This window comes from Phalaenopsis equestris, unplaced genomic scaffold (assembly GCF_001263595.1).
Source record: "Phalaenopsis equestris unplaced genomic scaffold, ASM126359v1 Scaffold000002, whole genome shotgun sequence".
Taxonomy (NCBI): domain Eukaryota; kingdom Viridiplantae; phylum Streptophyta; class Magnoliopsida; order Asparagales; family Orchidaceae; genus Phalaenopsis; species Phalaenopsis equestris.
In genome coordinates, this window is record NW_018164444.1 from 1,844,304 (window position 1) to 1,863,638 (window position 19,335).

The 19,335-nt window shown below is 35.6% G+C and overlaps 1 protein-coding gene across 1 annotated transcript in view; it reads right to left on the reverse strand.

The window, feature by feature from the left end:
* The window catches only part of LOC110020944 (nuclear-pore anchor), a 136,626-nt gene that overhangs the window by 30,302 nt on the left and 86,989 nt on the right, over positions 1 to 19,335 (reverse strand). The window contains exons 33-40 of the mRNA XM_020719255.1: positions 17,116 to 17,232; positions 16,371 to 16,463; positions 15,371 to 15,517; positions 15,234 to 15,287; positions 4,661 to 4,774; positions 4,476 to 4,553; positions 4,209 to 4,358; positions 4,059 to 4,130 (exon numbers count right to left, since the gene is read on the reverse strand). Of these exons, the coding sequence (XP_020574914.1) occupies positions 4,059 to 4,130; positions 4,209 to 4,358; positions 4,476 to 4,553; positions 4,661 to 4,774; positions 15,234 to 15,287; positions 15,371 to 15,517; positions 16,371 to 16,463; positions 17,116 to 17,232 (825 nt within the window). The remainder of the gene's footprint in view (positions 1 to 4,058; positions 4,131 to 4,208; positions 4,359 to 4,475; positions 4,554 to 4,660; positions 4,775 to 15,233; positions 15,288 to 15,370; positions 15,518 to 16,370; positions 16,464 to 17,115; positions 17,233 to 19,335) is intronic.

Consider the following 19,335-nt stretch of genomic DNA (forward strand, 5'->3'; position numbering starts at 1 on the left):
TATATCTCACAGCAATATATATATATATATATATATATATATATATATATATATATATATATTGACAGAAAAATTAAAACCATTAAACATAGCGAGATTGATACTAATCTAAAAAAATCATAAAAATAGCTATAGCAAATTTGACTAAAATCAATCACGTTGATTAAATGTTGGTTAGAAACGAGAACCTGAGAATAGACCACCGAGCCAAAATAACAAAATAATAACAATCCAAGTCACATGCCAAAACTACATTTAAGGAAAATTAAAAATTTTGCATAAAGAAAAAAAGCTACTAGATACATGTCTTAGATGCACTATTACAATTATCTAATTTGCCTGAGGTTGATAGGCTCAAAAGTCATCATCTCACAGAAACTTCAAAACACCTGCTATAATTGAACAGTAAAGAAAAACTCATACCCACCATGCACTAAAATTCTGAAAAAATTGGTAACAAAACAGGTAAGAACATGAAAAAATGATACAAAAATAAACAAATGAAGAATTAGTGGCAGAATTGAAGCCTTGAATCATCAAATACGGCAATGATTAGCATAAGCAATAACGAACACTGGCAAAAGTTGGCAGAAGCTGCTCGACGCATGAGAAAATGAGCAAAATAAATGTATCATGACTGTCGTGTGAACAGCTGGACCTCATAACCATGAAAATCCACACAGTAGATGATGTTCTATGTCAAGTAGAGAAACCCAATTACAGAGTAACATTTTATACCACTTTTAAGATTTGTTTTTTTTATTCCATTATTTTTTAAACTCATATTTCTAGAACTTATAGCACAAACATGCATTACCTTGATTTATCATTTTTCCAGACGTATAACTGATGTGTGATCGTCAAGCTCATGCTAACCACAGGCACATGCCACAATTGGTTTGACAATGTGGAATTTATATATTGGATAACATTTAGTATTGCGCAACAACAACAATAACAACAACAACAAAGCCTTAATCCCACTACGTGGAGTCAGCTACATGAATCCTTTTTTCTCCATTACGTCTCATTTAGTGTCATATTTTCATTTAGTTCTAGTAAATTAAGATCATTTTTTATACAATAAGCCCAAGTCTTCCTAGGTCTACCTCTGTCTTTCTTAACACAAGTCGAATCTAAAACATCTACTCTCCTAATCGGATCATCTAATGGTCGACGTTTAATATGACCAAACCATCTAAGACGACTTTCTCTAATTTTGTCTGTCACAGGAGCTACACCAACCATATATTCATTTCGCATTTTGTCTCTAAGTGTAAAGTCACTCATCCACCTAATCATTCTCATCTCGGCAACATTTAACTTATTATTATGCTTCTTTTTAACAGCCAACATTCAGCATCATAGAGCATTGCAGGTCTCACCACCGTCTTATAAAATTTTCCTTTCAGTCTAAGCGGTACTTTTCTATCACACAAAAGTCCTGAAGCATTCCTCCACTCCAAGCAACCAACTTGAATTCTACTATTAACATCCCCATCTATATCACCATCGCTTTGAACAACGGACCCAAGATATGTAAATCGTTCACACCTTTTAATAATTTGATCACCCAAAGTCACACTTCTGTCACTAGAGCTACTACTACTAAAATTACATTCCATGTACTCAGTTTTAGTTCTACCTAAATAAAGGCCTTTAGACTCCAATGTAGACCTCCATATTTTAAGTTTTTCTTGGGCTTTTTCTCTCGTTTTATCCACGAGAAGGATATCTTCAGCAAAAAGCATACACCAAAGTACATCCTCCTATAGATGTCCAGTACGACCATCCATAACATTTAGTATTACACAGATAGAAATAAATAAAATATTTTATTTATTCCATATTCTAGGAATTCACAACATATGTATTCACTACTCCAGCTAGGCATCATAACTAAATAAGTCAAATCACAGACGAAATTTGTTAAAATATTGATACCTATAGAGGGCCTTGCAGCCATTTCATAACATATTCATTAATTACCCCACTAGCTGGCATCTTAACTAAATCTATCAAATCATAGAGGAAATTTGCTGAAAATATTTATATTAATAGAAAGCGCTGCATTAGGTTACGGTTTGCGTGAACTACCACCTAACTAGAGCCATTTTATTCCAACTAATATCCATTTTGACTGGAACACATCTTATGTAAGCCTACTACATTTCATTTCATCATGACTTGATACTCTTAATAGAGAGGATTTGTAGGAGATCATTACAACCAAAAATCATAAAATATCTATTAACCTCAAAAAACTACATATGAACTAAATGATTCACAATGACCAATTTATCTACGCTTTACATTTATTTACGCTAATATTACTGACCTCAAGGTCAAGAAAGTGGTGGTCGAGTAAACCAGACAATGGCATGTGAATCTGGATGAGATGGCCCAATCTAGTGGCACAGACTAGATTAGGTGATTGAAGGAGTGACAGATCTGGCAAAGGCAATTATGGAGGTGAAAGATCAAGACGAAGCAGCAATTCAATACAGTGGTCCGACTAAACAAAGATAAAAATGGCACAAGCAAATCTAGATGAGATCCAAGTAGAGGTGATGAGTCATAAGTAGACGTAAGAACTGGCGACAAGCATCTGAAGAATAGGGATGTGATGGTACATCGGCCGCTCAAGTTCATGGAGGGTGAAGGGAAATGTATCAGTGAAGGTTTGTTGATCTGTGCATGCAGGTTGTGGTTAAAATTGAATGGGGCTATTATTTTTTAAGATGTAGAGGATAGGAAAATGGTTATTTCCGTGATGAGATGATACGAGCATGAAAGCATAAATAGGCAGCAACCAGAAACAAAAAAAGCTCCAATGTTGTGAATCCAATGTTGGCCGAGACATAAATGACATATTCAAGTTCGATGACAACTCTAAAGTTACATGAAGAGAAACAAACAAGAACACGTGTTGAGGAGGCAAAAAGATACGCTGGCTCTGTCGGCTACAACACGAACACCAATACACAAGAGACCACCAGTCTGGACCAGCCAGACCCAGTTGGCCCGGCCTAGGAGGCAGAAACCCTAGAAGCCGCCATGGATGATTCCAACATTTGAGCGGGGCACGCGTAGCCCTTGATCACATACAAGAGATGGGGAATTAAGGGAGTTTTGGGAAAAAAATTTGAGGAGATGTTGGGGATATTGATTAGGGCTAAGGGGCTAAGGGGCTAAGTTTTGCTTCATTTTTTTTTTTTTTTCCTGTTGATTTCTCTTTTGTTCGTTTGCTCCTAGTGGTGTCTAGGGTTTGTGGAGAGCCGATCTACCTCTTAAAGTGTAGATCACCAATGTATCTTGTTTGTTTGCTTGGGTATTAATAATATTAGCCCTGCTCTGGGTTTTCCCGCTGATTTCATATTCTCGTGTCATCATGCTCTAACACCCCCTATAGAGAGAAATCATACAAAGACAATATAACATAAATAATTCAGAAAGACCTATTAATCTAGCCAAAACATTTACTAATGCTAGCAAATTTTATGTCATCTAAACATGATCAACTTTTCCCAAGCCAATCTCCGTCGACTGATAAATCAGGAATGGATTCTCAAAAATTGTTTCAGATTTCTGGAACCATAAGTATATTGGAAAAAAGTGTAAATGCTTGGGCGTTTCCAAATACAGTTTTAATTATGTTTACTTCCCACCATTAACGTGAGGCTACAGAAATATTAATTCACTGCGATTTCATTCAGCAATGTAAGGAAAACAAGAGTAAATCACCAGATATCAACATGCATTGCATTAAATTCAACACAACTAAAGATGAAAATATATTCAAAGCAGATAAAAATGAATTCCATAAAAAATTTAAATCAAAATATTAACCAGCAAACCCGGAACGTTCACATAAGAGAAAAAAGTAAAAATAAAATTAGAAAGACGGACGAATCACATAGATAAAATTCTTCTGAAAAATTGTTCTGAATATTAGTTGAGAAGGTTGATGAATATATAACACAACAAATACAAGAATAAAAAAATGTATATTGAACATATAAGAATGCCAAAATAAAAAACATTCAAAGTGCGGTAACCTTAATCTGTTCATGCTCATCTTTCATATGTTCATATTCACTAATGTCGATATTCTTGTAACCTTCAAGTACCTGCACATGAGTTAACACAAAGATCAGAAGTCCTTCCATTTATTTTTATAGGGCGGTTCATAGTATGAGCAACAGGACCTCAACATTTCTATTGTTCAGATTGCTGATCTCAATCTTCAGCAACTCGGCACCTTTTTGAAAATCATCAACTTCAATTTGCTTCAGCTTTAAAAGTTTTTCTAAGTTATCAACTTCTGCTTTAGCTTCCTGAGCCTTTTCACGGAATTTCTAAGAACAAAGCACGGTAATAGAGTTTAATTAAATCATATCTTTCCACCTTTCCCCTTATAACAGACAAGCATATTGCAACTTCAAATGCAGGGTAACAAATGACGAAAAATAAACCTGACATTCTTCGAAGTTGTGCTTGTTTTCCTCTCGCAGCTGTATATTACTTTCCCGGAGCAGATTAATTTCCCGCACCTAAAAAGATTAAAATACATTTTTAGCACCTGCAAAATCTTAATTTAGCAAACATTCTTAAGCACATAATTTAGTTTTTAAATGCATCTCGATGCAGCAAGGGTTACCTGAAGCTGAAGAGACTTAAATTCCTCATTCTTCAACACAAGTTCTCTTGCATTCTCAAGCTGAGAATAAAGCAAAGCTTGCGCGGATTCAGAGGCCTTCAATGCACCATCAATCTGAATCCAAGCAAGGGATATAGTTGCTAAAAATATACCCAAGAAAAAGACCAACATTGCCAGATAAAAAAGATGCACATTACTAGTAAAATCTAGGAACTGAAACAAGCAAGAAAATCCTCGAGTAAGATTTAGAATAATTAGGGCTAGGGATGGATCATTGATCCGTAAAAATACGAAAAATTTTTAATAGAACTATCAAGTACAAAATAAATTAAATTGAAAAGAGAAACTTTAATGGTAAAAAACAAATTCTAGGAATTCTTCATTTGTGAAATCAACTAGTTATTAACTACTAACGTATTCAATTTCCCTTCAATGAAACCCAGTTACAATCAAATTGGTCAACATTCATGACAAACGATTTTTTGAAATAGCCACCATCTACAACTTCTTACATTTGAAACTAGCTCAGCAATCACTCTATTTTAATCAAACTAAATTCAAAATCAAATTATTTCAGCTCAAGGGATGGATCATTCGAAACTAGCTTGCTTCAATTCAAAATAAACACAATAAAACTGTCATAACATTATATATATATATATATATATTAAAACGCTCAAGGGCTAATTTTATTGAAATTAAAAAGATACATAGAGGTTGTATAAGAAGACCCAAAAAAAATGTTCCCTACCCATACGATATATCAGACACTAGCATCCTAAAAGGATGAAACATAGATAAAACACAAAAAGATGAAACATAGATAAAACACTAGATAAAACACAAAAAACAAAACTTGCAGGAAATAAGCTGCTAGGCACGAGCCAACTTACTATTGCCTTTGCCTCTGGTTCTAGAACCGGAGACAGCTAACAAATTGTTGAGTGTCGTTTCATTACCCGAAGTTACTAGAGTATCATCCATTAAGTGCCCAAGCTGGGGTGGGCCTCCATTCTTCTTTTTTTTTCTAGATGTGTAAACTTGTCATTCTTCATCCGAGGACTGACTCATCTGATCGGTGTGTCAACAGGGCATGTAGGAGAGAATGAGCCCCCAACTCCTGACTAGCAGTAACAACATTCTTATTCTGGAGAGATGGTAAACATGTCTCTTCAACACCTGAAGCATCCTGGGGATGTGGAGCTTCAATACTATCCTGATTATCGGGCCCAAGTAACCTATCTGCCATCGGAAGAAGAGAGAGTATTGTCTCCGATAGTGGGAGGTGGAGGAGGCATCATGTCAACTGATGTTTCAATAGTTTGTGGAATGCACTCAGGAGCAAAGGAGGGACAGGTATGAGGTGAGGCATATCCAGAAGCGTTTTTACTTGAAGGTTTTAAATTTGGATGCAACACTGATAACATTGAGAAGGAGAATGTCCAAACATATGGCAGAGAGTACAATAAAGTGATATTTGTTCAAGTTCTGCTTGCTGCCAAAATCTCGGATGTTGTGTGCCAATCCATATTTCTCCCGGAAAAGGTAAAGTAGTATCCCTTTCTATCAAAATTCTGGCTTCTGAAGGTCGAGTGAGATTCATTGTAGGCGTGTCAGTTTTAAGGGGTTTACCGTATATCATCCCTAAAGCGAAGAGAAACTCTTGATCAAAAAGGTGGATCTTCAAACCTGGAAAACGCAGCCAAACAGGAATTGTAGGAGGTTCAGTACCAAGGTCAAAATCCACCGTCCATTTTAAAACCTTCATCACCTGATTTTCTATTCGAAAAAGTCTTCTCGCAAACAAATGAGTGTAGTCTTCATCATTTGAATAAGAATGTGGCGACCATCCAATTTACCAATCTTCCAACCCCCTTTCAGCTTCATTTGCTCAAAGTCCTTTCGAATTAGTTCAAGTTTAGGGTTTCCATAAGGAAACTTACCTACTAAGAACAATCGCCAGGACGCAGCTAAGGTGGAGATCTCTGCCTCAGTAAGAAAGATTGCAGGTTTGTCGTTTTTACAGGAATCTTTTTTGAGAAATCTAGTTCCAATGCCAAGTGCAAAAATTGTCATGGTATCGTTGTGGAAACATATTGGAAAGAGGGGCGGAGACGGAGTTATCACTGGTGAGGGCGGCGGCGTAGGAACACGCTGATGACATTTCAGATGTCGTCGATCAGCACAAGCAGCGCACGCCGAGGTTTTGTCGCAGGGCGTGAAGCAGCGCACATTGCGGTTTCGTCGTAGGGCGCACAGGGCTCGAACCAGCGCGAAGGAGGAAAGCCTTGCGTTGCTGGGCACAAAGGAACGACGAGCGCAAGCGAGCGAGCGAGCTAGCGTCAGTGGAGGCCCGCGAACTCTGGCAAGCGGCGCTGCGAGACGACGCAACAGGTCGCGTCTTCTCTGCCGCAATTGATGCCACCAAAGCACGGACGCATGAGAGTGGAGATAGATCGGGGCAGCAATGACGATCGAAACTCTAAGGTTCGCCATGGGGTTCCCGACGGTGATTCCTCGTTTTCTCACTTTCTCTCCATCGTCTTCCGCAACGACGTTTTCACACTCTCACAGCTTTCTCGACGGCGCTCGCTCGTAGTCGACGACGTCTCACCCGCAGTCAACGACACTCACCCTTGTTATCGCTCGTTGTCGTCTTCCGTAGTCAACGACGTCTCTAGTCGACGACGTCTAATTCCCATAGACAACGGCTCTTCCTTCGCACAATCGTCTTCTGTAGTCGACGACAGTTCTCCTTCGCAGTAGTCTCCTTCCAGACGACGTGATTGTTTTCTCTCTTGCCCGACAAACAGCATCTTGTCAGTGGAGATGGCATCGATGATACGTTCCTATCCCACTGCACTTGCCAGTGACTTTCCTATTCCTACGTGTGCTCCTCTTTCAGGTTCAGAGACTGGTTTTTGTATTGGCAAGTCCTACAACGTTCCACAATATTTCCACGAGACTCTTGAAGGTGGTGGTGATCACACTTTCTTTAAAAAACTTGGTAAAAAAATGAAAAGTCTGCTACTATTCTCACAGAGGTTGAAACTAGTACTCTCGAGTTTTTTTAATGTTTTGCTCTGGTGAAAAAATTTCTTTATGGTCACCCAAAACTTGAGATCATTCGGAAAGATTTTAATACTATGAAGTTGTTGGGCTATTGGAATATTGGTTTACTTGACTGTCGATATATATTTATTTAGTTATCTCACGATGCCGATCACACTCGCATTTTTTACCAAACCATCATGTCTCGTGAAGAATTTTCTTTCCTAAGCTACTCACGACACATTTCTGCTATCTGAAGTGGACTCCTCACAATATTGAGCCTATCTAAAGAAGTCATAATCATCAAGCAGTCTGCTCCCGGGACACTATAAAATCACTTTTCATAGCTAGCTTCTCGTCAAAATGTGTATACAATTGCATGCCATAGTTGCAATACACAATTCAAAGCCAATTGAATTTCTTTAACACATATTTTCTGATAATGCATAGTTTAAACTTAGACTGATGTTAAAATGAGAAACTAAAAGAAAAAAAATTAAATGTAAAATTGATATAATGGGATTTTTCCGAAATCAAAATTGGCTAAGAGATAATGGAAAGAGAAGAACAAGATACCATCATAAGAAGACAGCGGACCCATAAAGAAAGGGATCCTGGTTGCCTAAAAGCCCTTAATACCAAAATTGCATATATCGTAAAGCATAGTTTTAGTAAGGCAATCCAGAAGAACCCATTGGGTCATATTACTCATCATAGACCTCTAAAAAACAAGAACTTGCCCAAGAGAAAAACCACAGTTGCCCAGAAAGCCATCCAGGTGGTAAGAAACCCATCATGTTCACAACAATGAAAAAAAAAAAATTCAAAAAGCATACCAACAGTTGCCTCCACAACAAACACTTCTATGTCATCACTCACATGGAATATAAATAGTAATCTCATTAACACATTATTTGTAAGAATAATCTCCACTCAAGTATCAGGATGAGGTTCAAAATAAAAGAGGTAGACATGATTAATGTTGTTTCAAAAGAAATATCATGCTCATTACACATGAAAGCATTTATTACACAACCCTATCGACATATAAAATGTGAATAGAATTCTACTCAAAGCACTCATCCAGTTGGATGAAAACTGAATTGGAAATATAACCGCTGTTAAGTAAATAGTCAATTAAATAAAATAAAGAAAAGATCATCACAATATAACTATTACAGTTTCTTTACAGCCATTGCACGTGATCAATTGTAATGTTCTAACATTAAAATATGTAGAGCTCAAATCATGGAAAGAAAGATTCTTACTATCCACAAAATAATACCTTGCCTTTTATATACATCAAACAACATATTTTATCCATCTCAGTAAAAATTGGAATTCATCTCAAAAGACACTCCAAAATTATATGTTACAAAAACCTACTGAATTTGTTCCCTCAATTGAGCAGTTACAATTAGTTGGTGCATTCGATAAAACATCTGTGATCTGTTCCCTCAATTGAATCATCTCCGGAACACCCTCCATATCAGGTGTAGCATTGACTATCTTGTAAATTGTTTAAATGCTTTAACATGCATGTACATAGGACCTCATCGTGTTGAGATGAAGGTCTGGATATAAAAAAATGTAAAGTTGTCATTGTTGCAACTATTTTTAGTTGCTTTTAGAAGGAATATGTCGGCATATGCTCATCGTGTTGAGATGAAGGTCTGGATTTAAAATTACATGTTATAATGATGAATGTTTCTTATTAAATAATCAGTTCCTACCTCAAATCAATTGGTTGTTGCGTTCAAAATCAGGAATATAATACTTCATATCGAGAAATGACTTTAAGAATCCTAGTTGCATGGGATACAATTCATCAGATCACAGAATTTTTTTTTTCGACATTTGAAACAAATTAAAAATTTTATGTGGATGATGTTCAAGGAGCTCACTAATTCATTTGTCACCTACAGAGAATAATGTCATGCATAGAGTTTTACACAAGTAAGACAGATAGTTTTCATTGATGAGATATTGTAGTTGTCAAATTATTATTTGTTGTATTGTCTCAATTATTTCATTTTAATTTAACATATCCATCAAAATAATGCATGCATGTCACTAACATAGAAAAGTAGAATGCCGGTGCATAATATTACAAAGTCCAACAATATAAGGATAATCGAAACTATCAGAATGAGATATGTTCTTTGAAAAATTATTTTTCTTTGGATGAATTTCATATTGGTATCTATGTTAAGCAATTACATAGGAGCGCACAAGGTTACTTGAAACTGAATTGAAATAATGCGATCTAATAGAAAAACAGTAAGTCTGAACACTAACATTTAAAGTACTAGTGTTATCAACACATAAATTTAGGAAGTTCAAGTACGTATTTACATTAATACAACCATAACAACACAAATTATTACACCAAGTTCAATTTGATTAATTGTTAAGAAATAACACAGGTAATGAAAGCCTCTCGTTTGATTTGGTCTTGAAGAAGTTTTCTGGAAAATAAATATAATGTAATGTCCTAAAAGATTTTGGGAGTGCAAACCAATAACTTAAGATTTCTGCCATTGAAAGATATGTGTGGAATGCGGAAATACTAAAAGTCACAATAATTAAAGTTGTAACTAACTGTAAAATTTGTTCACATAAAAATGTCTTCGGCATTCATTTTCTTTTTAGGTAGTTCGCTTTGCGGTACACAACATTTGGATTGACGAGATTCAACATATTCAACTTCGTGCACCTATTCCTCATGAACTTAATTTGAAAAAGCATATTCAGGTTCATCCAAATTTTGAAGAGTGTCATGTCTTCTAGCCAAGAAATTAAAGCCAATATCTACCATACCGACAAACATCAAATCAAGTTTTTCTTATTGTTTAGGGCCTATGCCACAATTACTAACATTTTACATTGGGCACAACCAGCATTTGAAAACAATATCGTTAAAATGATATAAAAACATAACCAATTTATTATAAAAACAGTATCTACTTACCAAAATTTTCTCTCTCCACAATTCTTCAAATACATTTATTACTTTCTTAATGAGATCCAAACCTAATTTAGTCGGTCTTTGCTTTAATTTCTTCTACAATTTGCAATCTTTTTAAGTTTATTTCATTTGTTTATCAATTGAGTTTTAACATACTCTTCCAATTTTTCATGAAAATTTTTTGCTATTTTTTTACAGCTTTCTTTAACGAAATATGTTGTGAGTTTGTTGCCTAATTCGAACTCCTTTATGCATAAATCTCAAAAAAGAATCTTGACCTCTCCCTCTCCTAAATAGTCGATATATCAGCATTTTGTTTTCCCATCTTGCGAGAGCAGCAAATTGAAGTGATATTGTAAAAAAGGCGGGCAAGGTAAACTAAACTTTCCAAATGTAAAAACATAATCACTAAAAATATGAAGTGTTGGAAAAAATTTTCAAATTAAGATTATAATGATCAATTAAAAAAAGTGCAAGGAATATAAAGATCAATAAGATCATTTTGTTAAAGATTACCCCATCCAAAATCGTCATGTGTTTGGTTGTTAGCCAGCGTATTAGGAATATCGGAGGGCATATGAACCAGAGTATATCCTTTATGTTTAGGAACATGGGAGTATAAAATAATATGATTATGAGTGATATCAGATAGTATATGAGAAGTGTGTCATATAGGTTGTATAATATACAAACTAATAGACAATATTAGTAAGAGTAAGATCACATAGTATCTGAGGTTGAGTGTGAAGTGTAGGTTCAGATACACAAAATAGAAGACAATATGCCTAGGAGTAAAATGAGGTAAGAACTAGATGAATCATAGCTGGTAATTGGTTGAGCTGTTCGTAATTTTTTCTTCACATCATAACTCTACAAAAGTTTATGCCATTGAAGATATCCAAAACAACTTTATTGGCACACACAATATAAACAGCATATATTGTGATATTATCATATGAAACAACACAACATTATCATGAATGCACGAAAACATAACTCTTCATCTGCATAAGTTTAGAACATTACAATAGACCGAACTCAAATGGGACAAATAATTTTACACCAAAGCTATAATTGATAATAGCACTTTGCACTAAAATAATGATTCGAACACTCATAAAAGCCATAATTAACAAATCTCAATAGTTTCCACAATAACAAGCATTTGGGGTCAAAAACCACATAGCAAACTATTGAAAGTTATATGAGGAAATTATTTATCCATTTTAGAAGTTACGAAGATTATATTTATTTCCTTGGATCGGAGTGATTTCCTTTCCTATTTTATGTTTTATGTTATTTTTTTTATCTCCAAGAAATTAATATGAATTGATTAATTCGAGAAGTGTTATATTTTTCTTTTCCTATTATTTTTTTTTCTCTTTCCTATTTTAGGACTCATGTAAGGGTTATTTATGGTCCCGTTTAATATCAAAAGTATTATTACGCATTATTCTGATACAAAATCTATACTCATGTTCATCCCATCAAACTCTAAAACACATACATCATTCAAAAGCATGTTTTGATAGAATAAATAATTATTATTTTTTGGCACAACCCGAGCTTGAACTGTACATAGACAGACATTCTCACGAACCAATTTTCAAGTCATTAAATTTGCAACATGCTTCTCCATTTCTTTTACCAAGCCGGACGCATCAGGTAAAATGTCTGTATGGAGGAACAGACTCACAATGAAATATATGACAAGTTGGACTACACTTAAGGGCAACCACCCAGGAGATAAATTATTGGTTAGGATATTCAACAACTATTCAACAAGGGTTTCCCCGCTTCTCATATTGGCTCCTCGAACTCATTATTTTCTACGAAAATCAATGTTAACCTTGTTGAAGTCTCTATCATGGGCTCAGTTTGAATCACTAGTATCTCTCTTTTATTAACAGAATGATGTTACTCTTCATTTGCATCCTCGCATTCTTCAATATTTATTGTGACATTATTCATTTATTCAACTATTCTCAGCTCAGTGAAATAAATCATCCTCCTATTTGGGCAACCAGGGGCAATGTGTCCAAAGTCATACCAGTTGAGGCACTTCTTTGTTCAGACAGATTTGATAGTGGAGGAGGTTTCCACCTTTTAACCACTTTGAACTAGTTTTTCCTAAAATGGGGTCGACTTGGATACTCCAATAGGTGTATTTTTGGTAGCTTAATTCTATTGTTGAGCTTTGCCTATAAAACATAGTTTTCGCCAAGTGATGTTACTCTTTCTCCACCTTTAAAGCTAGAGTTTAAACATCTTGCAATATTCAATAAAAATTTAATTATCTCATGTTGGCAATGGTTGGTCTCGATTCGTTCAGATATCGAGCTATGGTGTTCTCCTCGGGCACCACTAGCACACACTTCAACATAAGTTGCTCGAATCTAGCTATGTACTCCTCTAATAAATGATCTTGTTGTCATTATTGGTGAAACCTCAAGAACATGTCTTATATTAATGTGCTATGAGATACCGAGCTTCGTCTACATTTTTATCATGGAACGAATTTTCATTTCACTGTTTCACTCTCACTGACGTAGGCGTTTCAAATTTTCCCAACACAGAGGTATACTTTTTATTAACTTAATGGCGTCTAGCTTTACCATTTTGTCTGGTAGAATATCCTTGTATTCAAGATCTATTGCACTGCATGAAGTCACTCGATAAATTCGTCATGATTCATGCGACCATCAAAATCTGAAAAGTTAATCTTTACTCCAATATCTTAATTTCTCCTCTGATATGCCCCTGTAAAATCGTCGAGGTAATGATTATTTCATCATTGGGAACTACAAGGAGAAAGTGATTCACCTTCTCCTTTCAATCTAGGGAGTCATTATTGTGGCTATAGGTGATCTCACTAAATTGTCACCTCTCAAAGGCTTGCTGCAGTTGGAGGATTTCTCGTTACCTATCCTTCATAAAAAGTTCGTGGACACCTCGTTGAGGGTTCCTCCTTAGCGGCATGACATTCTTGTCTCCTAATCAGGTTCTCAAGAGGTGCAAAGTCATAAAATAAGGTTGATTGGGGGCCTAATTAGGTTTTGTTGGTAGGTGTTAAGGTGAATTTTTGTTAAAGATAGATCAGTTGTATTTTAAACATTTAAGGTTGGGGCGAGAATTGGCGTAGGAATGGTTTAGGTACTGTGGGATTTTTTTTTTAATTTTAGATTTGGGCCAAAAAAGACAAATACTTTAAAATTTTGGGTTTTTAGGGCATTAATACCAAATGATGCAGTTTTAGGTCTCCTAGAAGGTGTTTGGAAAATAGATTTAGCACGGAGGTGGATGTGGAATAGCAATGGAATAATTATGTGAGATCGACAGCATTTGGAAGGAGATAAAAGACGTTCGGTGGTTGCACGGCTGAAAATAGCTAAGCAGATGATGAAACGATGCAGTACGAGGTCGAGGAGGTTCCACCACCTAATTTTGAACAAGTTTCAGACACACCACTTGCAAAATGAAAGAGGATACAACACTCTAATGAACTTAAAATAGAGAATAAGTCTCCAAACACAATAATAAAATCAAAAGCACCTCAAAGTAGAAAAAACAAAAATAAAATTAATCTCTTACTTGAAAAAACCACAACTAGAAGTAAGAAAATAGGAAATAAATCCAAGTTGAAATTAAGAAAAGGATAAACGTTGCACGAGAATGGGATGAACTCACTCGTTTTGCAGATACATGGTTAGAAAATCTAAAGAACTAGCCGGAATGCAAAATATCATGGGAACAGGATTGCGGATCCCATCAATCCCTTAAGAGACACTTTCGCGTCACAATACTAAATGGGTTTGTGTTCTTTTTTTTTTTTCTTTTTTCCTTTTCCTTTTTTTTTTTTTTTTTTTTTTTTTTTTTTGGATAGGTCAACACTTGATGCCATCCTCATAGAAAATATCATGCAATTGCTTTGTACTTTTTTATACTAAAGCTGTATCCTTGTTCTTCCTAATTATTTTCAAAAGCTCAGCAGAGAGTTCAAAGTTTTAATATTCATCATTAAAAAACATTATTGATCAATATAAGTAGATTCTAAACATCTCTTTGTTAGGTCTCAACATGAAGTAATGTCAAATGAAAATCCATATAGCTAGATCTAATTAGATACAATACGGAAAATGATGACGGTGATGAGATTTAAACATGTTTTTTCTAACATTTCTTACGGACATCCTTGTATTTTAATTTCTAACTAGCCATTGTTCTACTTTGACGAACCATCATGTTAAAAGCCTGTTTGTAGCCATGTTGTTATCCAAGCTACTGGCTTTCAAGCAATTCTGAAAGAATAAGGAAATGCCAAAATATATCGTGATGAAGAAAAAAATAATCAAACCAACATAAAGAATGATAAAACGTATTAAAATGTCATTGAAAAATGAAATAAAACCAAAAAAGAATATTGAACTAAATAAGACGCAGATGACGGATCACCAGCAGCAAAAATTATATCCAGCCAGAAACATACAGCATTGAGAAATATTAACTAATTATGAGTAAAATACAAAAACAAGCACAAATCAATGATATCATTACTTTGGATTGTAGCCTTATTTTTTCTTGCTTCAGTAAGGTTATCTCAGTTTCTGCCTGCATTTTTGTTAAATAAAACCTCATGATCAAAAAATACATTATCAATGTAGTACCATAACAACTTAAAGGCCATTACTTACTATTTCTTTTGACCTTCGCAGATAACTTATGACCTTCTGCAGATCACCATCTTCTTGCGAACTAACCGATGAAAGCCCAACAGAATTATGTTCCTTCTCGGCCAACCTAACATGCAATGCTTCCAATCGGTTGTGCAAAATTCTATTCTGTAAAAACAAAATAATTTAAAATGTAAAATACAATCTTTTCAAGAATTAAGAAGATTTACAATCAAATTACTTGAAGAGACGATCGTTCCAAATGAAACAAAAACATGAGAGAAAGATAACATTGTAAAAATAACATAATATTATAATAAATACAATAGAAACTCACAAGTACGTAAATAGACAAGCAACCAAAAATCAATTGTATGTCGTTTATTAAGAAGACAGTTTAACTAAATATTGTATAAATGCTGGCAATCCAAGGAAAAGAAAATCAGGTTATATCATTAGAATCTCAAAGATATCACTTTAGCCAATAGATTTAAACCCAATGTGAATTGAAAGAAAAATTTTCAATTTGATAACCTTCACGTGTATGATGCAATGATTTATAGATTTTCTAATGCGTTAGGATATTTACATGCACGTTCCATGAGCGCCTTGAATTGCATACCATAGGTAGCTACTATAATAAACTCTATAATCCTTATATTATGAATGTTCTTTATTAAATATCACATTGGACTACGTAAACCTTACCAAACAAGAATCTGTATGTAAAGCCATGGTGGATTTTATGTTACTTTGCACTGCATCAACAATTCAGAATATGTCATGCCAGTGAAGCAAGCCATCTACCGATGAATATTAAAAAAATTATTTTTCTTTCTAAAGTTCCATGCATGCTGGTAGCAGCCACGGAAATTTGGAAAACAAACATCATATGCTCATCTAAAGCTCCAAAATCTCCCAACAAAAAGTTGGCATTATTGTTGGAGCATCTGTTATTAACACCTCAACCCAGGTTACAAAAGTAAAAGAAAGCAAAAAATAAAACAATCGAACTACGAACCTGTTCGTTCATTTCATTGCTATTCCTCTCTGCTTCACTCTTCATCTGTTCTAGTTTGGACTTTTCCGTTTCCCATGATAACTTCAAAAGATCCTAAACATGATTCCAAATGAAGGTCATGTAGGACAGCATAACAATAAGTAATGAAACCAAAGCAAAGACAAAAAAACAACAGCTCACGCAAATATTAAGATTAAAAAAAAAAAAACTAAAAACATCCACCGAAAAAATTTAGCAACCACCATTAAAAAGCCTGCCACCAATATTAGCTTAAGTAGCATATGGAAACAGTAAGTCTACTAAGTCTTTCATTTATTCAAAAATAGTAAAAATCTCTCAACCCCAAAACTTCATTTGAAGCCAGGAACAGTCATTATGTTTCTTGTTACCTTAAGGGACAAGTGGCAGTTTAAGAAATCACCTTAAGTTGGCATACCATACTTTAAAAAGTGCATATTCTTATCATAATAGGCTTAACAGATTTGGCAAACATAAATTGTAGCTCATATTAGAACCAGTAGTTAAACACATACTAATATGTTCATTTCTCCAGATGATAGAATACATTAAGTACATGCAAAAGTAACATAAAATAATAACACAATGAAAGGAGATAATTGTTAAAAAAGGAACTATTTTTCACTCATGAGTAAACAATTCCACCCTGCATATATAGATGTATATAGAACAAAATATCAAAATTAAAAACAAATTTTCTACAATATATAAAAAGCAGGGTGGTTACATTTTCAGCCCTTTGAGCATCCAATTGCTCGCGTAACCTTGAAATTTCTGTTTGAATTAGAGAAAGCTCCCTCGAAGTATTTGTTAATTCCTGAATGGCCTCAGACTGAAGGATTACCTGTGTGTGGCATCAAGGAGTTAGCGAAACAAAAGCACAAGCAGAAAGAAAGACGAGCATGGTTAAAATCAGCTTAGTTTTCCAATATTGAATGAGCGAAAAATTAGAAAAGAAAAAAAATTTCATATCAAAATGAAAAAAATTTGAAAAATAAACAACCGTGCACATGACTGCTCCAAGTCAGAAACATGTTCAACAAACCTATATATATATATATATATTTTTTGGGGAAAAGCTCAAGGGCTGATTTTATGGAGATAATAAGGATGCATGAACGTTGCATTAGAGGGCCCAATTAAGGCATCCTCTACTCATATGATACCAAGTACAGTACTACCCCAACAAAAGGATACAGAGAGACTCAAGAAATTTAAAACATGCAAAAAAAAAAAAAAAAAAACAAGTAGCTAGGGACGATCCAGTTTAGTCTCGTCTCTTCCTCTAGTTTTAGGATTGGAGCCAGATAACACACTTTGAAGTATCGTGTCATTGCAAAACAAGTAGCTAGGGACGATCCAGTTTAGTCTCGCCTCTTCCTCTAGTTCTAGGATCGGAGCCAGATAACACGGAGCGGAGTCAGATAACAAACTTGGAAGTGTCGTGTCATTGTCAGGAGTAACCAAACTATCATCCATTAAGTTTCCAAGTTGGAGTGTGCCCCCCAGTCTTCTTCTTCCACCAAGAAGTGTAAATCTATCATTCTTCATCTGAAGACTGACTCATGTGATCCTCGATTTGATTAGATATTAGAACAGCAGTAGAAGTAAAGGCATTCGTCGCCACAGCGATAAGTTCCAGTGTATGTGAAGTGTGAATTGTCACCTCTGCACCTGATGCTTCCTAAATAGGAGCTGCGGGGCTATCCTGATTTTCGGTTCGAACATTATCCCTTATAGTATGGTCAAGAGAAGGGTTTGCAGGGGCAGACATCATTCTTGTGGTGAATCCCTCCTCAGGTTGGTTGTTATCAGGTTTGCTGGGAGCACGTTCAGGTGCACTAATAGCATGTTCCTGTTTTTGACTATTAGTTCTCAACTGTGGGTGCAATCTAAAACATTTCTCTTGTGGGTGTCTAAACATCTCGCAGGGTTTGCAGTAGTGAAACTTTTGTCCAATAAACATTGTGGGCAGAGTTATCCAAGCCAGACTTCCTCTACATCTGGTAGTGTAATATCTCGTTCAATCAAAATTCTTGCAATAGAGGGCCTTGAGAAATTAACTGTTGGTGTGTCTACCTGCAAAGGTTTTCCAAGGATAGTTTCAATGGCTAATAAAATTGATAGGTCAAAGAATTGAAGCTTGAGTTCAGGTAATGAGAACCAGATAGGCGCAATTGGAGGTTCTTGACTAGGATCAAAATCAGGGGTCCATTTGAGCAATTTCATATGATTGCCCTCGATTATGATGAATTTCTTTGAGAAAATCCTTATGTAATCTTCTTAGATGCTCAGCTAAATCATAACATGTTTTCCGTCGAAAAAACTCACCTATCAAGCCCCAATTAGTTTGAAATCCTCAAAAACATTCCTGATAACCTCCATCTTAGGGCGACACTCCATTTTAGGGCGACATAATTGAAACTTTCCAACTAGTAAAAATTTGTATTTTCTCGCACGAGTTGAAATTTTAGCGAGAGAAAAAATAGTGTTGTTTTGCCCGCGCACGAGTTGAAATTTTAGCGTCAGAGAAGAATAGTGTTGTTTTGCCCGTTTTATTCTCTATTTTTTTATGAGATTGCAATATTCAAATCCTGCAACACAATCGTGGTACATCTGCGGAAACTTTTGACTATCTGTAAGGTGGAAAGGGGAGCTGTGTTTTTGAACCACTGTAGCATCGGCGGGTTTGGCAAGAATATCACCTGCGAGGGCGGCGGCGTAGGAAAGCACCCCTAAGGCCATCTCTAGCAGACGAGAAAGGCCACAGACTGCGACCGGGGACGAAGACAAGAACGCAGTTTGCGATCGAGGACGAAGGCTCGGCCGACGCGCTCGAACACAAGCGACGACGAAAAAGACGACGATGGAGAACGACGCAGTCTGCGACGCGACCAAAGACGAAGGCTCGACCAACGACGGCCTGAGGAACAGGAGCACGGCGAGC